The following is a 6899-nucleotide window of genomic DNA, read 5'->3' on the forward strand; positions in this document are numbered from 1 at the left end:
GGGGCAGAGAGAGAGGGAGACACAGAATCGGAAACAGGCTCCAGGCTCTGAGCCACCAGCCCAGAGCCCGACGCGGGGCTCGAACTCACCGACCGCGAGATCGTGACCTGGCTGAAGTCGGACGCTTAACCGACTGCGCCACCCAGGCGCCCCACGAATATCTTAATGAAGTTATTTTGACTGTGGATTTGGCAGGAATTCTGAAAAATATATAACCATGACATAGACAGTCATAATTAATCTTTTCATTAATTTCACAAGAATAAAATTATACCTGCCAAATAAAACATTCCTTGCCAAAATAATAAGTCATTATCCAACTTTCTTCCTTTTTTCTCACTCCCACAGAGACCTTGCTGCCTTTGACAAATACCATGATCAAGTCGTCCGTACCTACCAGGAGCACAGAGCTAGCATGCACCCCGTGACGGCCATGCTGGTGGGGAAAGATTTAAAAGTGGATTGAGGACCCACCAATGACGATTTCAGACATTTTTCTTTTTTAAACTGAAGTCACAAAGAAATGGAAAAACTTCAGCTCACATTGTAATTAAAATGTTTTTGTTTTCGGTTTTTATTATTTTGTCGGTGATTTTCATAAATAAAGCTGAGCTACCTTTTTTTTCCTCCCTGCCAGTGGCATGTTCTTTGTAAAGTGCATTTTAACAAAGTTTGGTCTTTTAATTTATAAAAGTAAAATTTGTAATTACATATTTATTTTCCCCAGCACGATCACAAAAGTGTCAACATATTATTTACCTGACATTTTAAGTTTCTTAATATGAAGCTGCTACACACCAAACATTCAACATGATTAGGGTTTTGCTCTTTAAAGGTTTCATTTTTTTAAGTTTGTTTATTTTGAGGGAGAGCAAGCGCAAATGGGGGAGGGGCAGAGAGAGAATCCCAAGCAAGCTCTGCACGCTTGGCACAGAGCCTGATGCAGGGCTTGAACTCACGAACCGTGAGATCATGACCTGAGCTGAAATCAAGAGTTAGATGCTTAACCCACTGAGCCACCCTAGCACCCCAGGTTTTGCTTTTTAAATAACATGAACACTCCGTTGGATTTGCTCCCCCACCCGCCCAGTGAACATAGTATAAATGCCCTTTCCAAACTGTATAAACTCTATAGGGAGCATTGTTCCCCCCCACCCTGCATCCACCTGCTGATCCACTGGACTTGTCCTGCTGTCCTGTCAGGGTCAAATGACCACTCCGAACACCAGTATTTCCCATCAACCTTTCAGAGTCTCTCCTGTCTGTTCAACCTTACTCCTCTCCTTAGTGGTCACCAAACATTCTTCATCCTTGTAGAGCACAAAGCCCATAGAAAGAATACAATTATAGTATATACTGTACATATAATACACACTGGAAATGATACGACTTGAACCAAATGTAACAAAGCATCCCATGAGTGTAATGTACCCTGGGGCGCCTCAGCACACGGTTTGGGAACCACAGTTGTATTAGAATTCTTTGATTGTAAGGGAGAACGACTCATGACTAGAAGTCAGACAAGGAAAAGGAGGATTATTTTAAGAATACAGGGCAGGGGCATGTTGTCAGAACCTGTGGACAAACAGAAGGGCACTGACACCCAGAATTGCCAAGCAAGCAATACTCTTTCTTGTCTCTCATTTCTGCTTCTCTCCTCCAAACTGTAGAGTCTGGCTACCCTCCAGCTTTGCTGTTGTAAATAGTTCTTGTCACATGGAAAGACTGTCTCAATTCCAAATTCCGAGAGGTGAGACTCTGACCCAGTTTGGGTCCACCCATGGCCAGATAAACTTTAGCAAGAGGAGTGATGTCTCAGAGTATAAATGTGGGTGGAGGTCTATGATTAAATACACAGAAATAATCCTGAGATTCTCCCTACTCTCTCTCGCTAGCAGTTCCCTGCTTCTGGACACATCTACACCGCAGTGATTCTGTTTCTCAAGGCTCTGCTTTAACATGTCTTCCGTACCAGAAAGTCCATAGGACAGAGTTCAGCTCACATCCCTGGTATGTAATCAGGTTCTGAATGATTAGACTTTAGCAAATCTATGGACCCAAATGATGCTTTTGAAGCCTTCTCCTGCCCCATAAGCTTTCCCACACTCTAAGTTAAGGTCACGTTTCAGTTACCATTGATGAACGAACCTGGAAGGGAATTGGGACAAGGGACACTTCAATTGAAGGGTGGTGGTGAAGGATGAGATGAAGAAGGTAGAGGGCGCTAGAGACAAACATCACAGCTTTACCTGGGCCAGAGCTCAGTGGAGTCCACATTTACACACTTCAGCTAATAAGCATATGTTGAATATATTTGTGCTAGGCTGGATATACACATAATTTCTGGGTGAACAAAGATAATTTCTATACACTGCTAAAGAAGAGATATGCTAAAGCAACCCGGGGAAGGGCTGCTTAACCCATCCAAAGGGTTTAGGAGATGCTTCTGGGGGAAGAGAAGGCCTATACTGAGTCTTCAGGGATAAGAAATATCTAACTTAGCAAAGAAAGTTGGAAATGTGTTCCAGATGGATAAAGAATGACCCAAAGGTCATTGGGAAGTGAAAATAGCTTGACTCTGCTCCATGTTGTCTAGGGCATGAGTTTGAAATCTTCAAATGGCTCAATTTGCTGGGTGGTATCATCCAGATGCTTCCTCCCTCACATGTCTGAAGTCTGACCTGGTATTAGTCACAAGCTGGGCTCAGCTGAGCCTGGCAACTGGAGTGCCCAAGTGGTTTGTGTTTTCTCACCACACAGTGGATGGCTGGACTTCTTGGTAGTCTTCTTTGTAAGTGCATCCATCACCAGAGTAGCACCATGAAGCCAGAGAATGTCCCTTATTTCATTCCCAGCACCTGGCATAGTGCTTGGGCTAGAACAGGTATTCAGAAATATTTGTTGGCTGAGTGAATGGAGGAGGGTAGAAGGTTAAGGTGTTTCACCTCTAAGGGCCTCAGTTTTCTCAGAGACGTAAGAAGTAAGGTCTTCCTCTGAAAACTAGAGGAGATGGATGTTGAGAAGTGGGTGAATGTTTTAGAAACCTGCTGAGGGGGAGGGGCAAGTAGAAGGACAGTGCCATGATGTACATCATCACAGAACTTTCTATAGCAGAGCCTTCCACCAGGGCGAACACAGATAGCAGTTTGTTATGATGACCCAGGGGGTGAATTTAACTCAGGGAAGGCATAGGTTTAGGGTGATAAAGGGATTTCAAAGTGCTGAAGAAAGAGTGGCCCAGGTGAGCAACCGGGACACCAGCTTCCTAGGAAAGAAAATGAGGAAGCTGGTGGGAAATGGAGGAAAGGAGGAGCCAACCAGAGGTCAGGTCCAAGGGCAAAGATGACTAAAGTAAGGGGGGAGCTGGAAGGCTAAAAGGGCATGGTCAGAAGACAGGGTACTGGAATTTAAGATTTCTTATGTGCATCAAATTCAGATGGTGACAACAAGAACCATGTGATCGTCTCAATAGATGCAGAGAAAACATTTGACAAAATACAACATCATTTCTTGTAAAAACCCTCAAGAAAGTAGGGATAGAAAGATCATACCTCAAGATCATAAAAGCCATGTACAAAAGACCCAGTGCTAATATCATCCTCAATGGGGAAAAACTGAGAGCTTTCTCCCTAAGGTCAGGAACAAGACAGGGATGTCCACTCTCTCCACTGTTATTCAACATAGTATTGGAAGTCTTAGTCTCAGCAATCAGACAACACAAAGAAATAAAAGGCATCCAAATTGGCCATGAGGAGATCAAACTTTCAGTCTTCGCAGATGACGTGATACTGTATATGGAAAACCCAAGAGATTCCACCAAAAAACTGCTAGAATTGATTCATGAATTCAGCAAAGCTGCAAGATATAAAATCAATGCACAGAAATCGGTCGCATTCCTATACACCAACAGTGAAGCGACAGAAAGAGAAATCAAGGAATTGATCCCATTTACAATTGCACCAAAAACCTAGGAATAAACCTAGGAATAAAATACCTAGGAATAAATCTAACCAAAGAGGCGAAAAATCTATACACTGAGAACTATAGAAAGCTTATGAAAGAAATGGAAGAAGACACAAAAAAATGGAAAAAGATTCCATGCTCCTGGATAGGAAGAACAAATATTGTTAAAATGTCAATACTACCCAAAGCAATCTACATATTCAATACAATCCCTATCAAAATAATACCAGCATTCTTCACAGTGCTAGAACAAACAATCCTAAAATTTGTATAGAACCAGAAAAGACCCTGAATAGCCAAAGCAATCTTGAAAAAGAAAACCAAAGCAGAAGGCACCACAGTCCAGGACTTCAAGCTATACTACAAAGCTGTAATCATCAAGACAGTATGGTACTGGCACAAAAACAGACACCCAGATCAGAGGAACAGAATACAGAACCCAGAAATGGACCCACAAACGGATGGCCAACTAATCTTTGACAAAGCAGGAAAGAATATTCAGTGGAATAAAGACGACAGTCTGTTCAGCAAATGGTGCTGGGAAAACTGGACAGCGACATGCAGAAAAATGAACCTGGACCACTTTCTTACACCATACACAAAAATAAACTCAAAATGGATGAAAGACCTCAATGTAAGATGGGAGGCCATCAAAATCCTCGAGGAGAAAGCAGGCAAAAACCTCTCTGATCTTGGCCGCAGCAACTTCTTACTCAACACGTCTCCAAAGGCAAGGGAAACAAAAGCAAAAATGAACTATTGGGACCTCACCAAAATAAAAAGCTTCTGTACAGCGAAGGAAGCAATCAACAAAACAAAAAGGCAACCGATGGAATGGGAGACAATATTTGCGAACGACACATCAGATAAAGGGTTAGTATCCAAAATCTGTAAAGAACTTATCAAACTCAACACCGAAAAAACAAATAATCCAGGGAAGAAATGGGCAAAAGACATGAATAGACACTTCTCCAAAGAAGACATCCAGATGGCCAGCTGACACATGAAAAAATGCCCCACATCACTCATCACCAGGGAAATACAAATCAAAACCACAATGAGATACCACCTCACACCTGTCAGAAGGGCTAACATTAACAACTCAGGCAACAACAGATGTTGGCGAGGATGCAGAGAAAGAGGATCTCTTTTGCACTGCTGGTGGGAATGCAAACTGGTTCAGCCACTGTGGAAAACAGTATGGGGGTTCCTCAAAAAATCAAAAATAGAACTACCCTACAACCCAGCAATTGCACTACTAGGTATTTATCCAAGGGATACAGGTATGCTGTTTCGAAGGGGCACATGCACCCCCATGTTTATAGCAGCACTATCCACAACAGCCAAAGTATGGAAAGAGCCCAATGTCCATCGATGGATGAATGGATAAAGAAGATGTGGTGTGTGTGTATATATATATATATATATATATACACACACAATGGAGTATTACTCAGTGATCAAAAAGAATGAAATCTTGCCATTTGCAACTATGTGGATAGAACCAGAAGATATTATGCTAACCGAAATTAGAGAAGGGCAAAAATCATATGACTTCACTCATATGAGGATTTTAAGACACAGAACCGTTGAACACAAGGGAAGGGAAGTAAAAATAATATAAAAACAGGGAGCAGGACAAAACATAAGAGACTCTTAAATATGGAGCACAAACAGAGGGTTGCTGGGGGGAGTTGTGGGAAGGGGGATGGGCTAAATGGGTAAGGAGCATTAAGGAATCTACCCCTAAAATCATTGTTGCACTATATGCTAACTAACTTGGATGTAAATTAAATAAAAAATAAAATAAAATAAAATAAAATAAAATAAAATAAAATAAAATAAAATAAAATAAAATAAAATAAATTCAGGTGGTGACAAATTGCAGGGATGTGGATGGCTAAAGTGCAAGTTTCAATAACACTCAAGGAGCGGTAGCTCTTTCTTTGTACATTTCCCAGGAAGCTGTGGAGGAAAGAGAGATTTGGGGTGTTGGTGTTTTCCATGAACTACTATGTCTCTATTCAGAACACAAATCTGTTTTAGTGGAAACAGTCTTCAGGATCTTTCTGTTGCAATAATCAAACCTCTAGAAACTGGCTTATTACTAAAATGCTGCTTAGTTAAAACAGTGCCCACATTTCTTTGATTCCTTTTTCATTCTCTTTGGAGTTCCTTAATACACTGGTAATGAATTAGGTGCAGAGAGGAGTTAACTGTGTTGAAGATGCTTAATTAGATTAGGGATATCCATGCACCAAGCTGCAAGAACATTTAGAAGCTAATATAGGTATACAGAGCATTAGAGTCCAAATAATAGTGATTACACACACTTCTGTAACATTTCCAATTTACCATGTGCTGAGCTAAGGGCTTTACATATATGAGCTCATTTAATCCTCCATAAAGCCCTTTGAAATAGGCACAATCATTGTCCCCAGCTTAGAGATGAAGAAACTGAGGCCGTGAAAAAGTCAAGTAACTTGCCCAGAGGTCACATCGCTAGCAAATGGCGAAGCCAGGATTTGATCCCAGGTAGACACTGCAAATACAGCAGTGAGGCAGCTCACCCCTCTTCCCTTTTGAAGAGGAAACAGAGGCTAATTAATAATTTACTTGCTCAAAGCTAATACATAGTGGAGCTGGAGTCCCACTGTGGCGGTCTGAGCTGTTAACCTCCAAGCCATGATAGCTCATTCATCCAGACGTGACCTTCAGCTGTGAGAATGATCTCTGGCCTTTGCCATCTCCCTTCGTTGAGGGACAGCATGGGAAAACCTTAGTGGTGGCAGGGGGTGGTTGCTCAACACATGTTTGTGGAATAAACAAGAAAACGAAGATTGCCACACTCCGTGGTGTCACAGTAGGCCAGAAGGTGCATTTTACTGTTGAGTAATTCTAGATAAAGACAGGAACATGGTGTTTATAGGCTGCCC

At 41.8% G+C, this 6899-nt stretch overlaps 1 protein-coding gene across 2 annotated transcripts in view; it reads left to right on the plus strand.

Moving 5' to 3' along the window:
• Nucleotides 1-631, plus strand: part of LTA4H (leukotriene A4 hydrolase) — a 35324-nt gene extending 34693 nt beyond the window's left edge. For both annotated transcript variants that reach the window (XM_086712603.1, XM_086712602.1), the window contains one exon: nucleotides 349-631. Coding sequence is in view for 1 of the 2 variants with exons in the window: in XM_086712602.1 (XP_086568728.1) it covers nucleotides 349-466 (118 nt within the window). In the remaining variant the exon portion in view is untranslated. The remainder of the gene's footprint in view (nucleotides 1-348) is intronic.
• The last annotated feature ends 6268 nt before the right edge of the window (nucleotides 632-6899 follow it).

This window comes from Puma concolor, chromosome B4 (assembly GCF_028749965.1).
Source record: "Puma concolor isolate L17-30 chromosome B4, mPumCon1.1.hap2, whole genome shotgun sequence".
In the NCBI taxonomy this organism is placed as follows: Eukaryota; Metazoa; Chordata; class Mammalia; order Carnivora; family Felidae; genus Puma; species Puma concolor.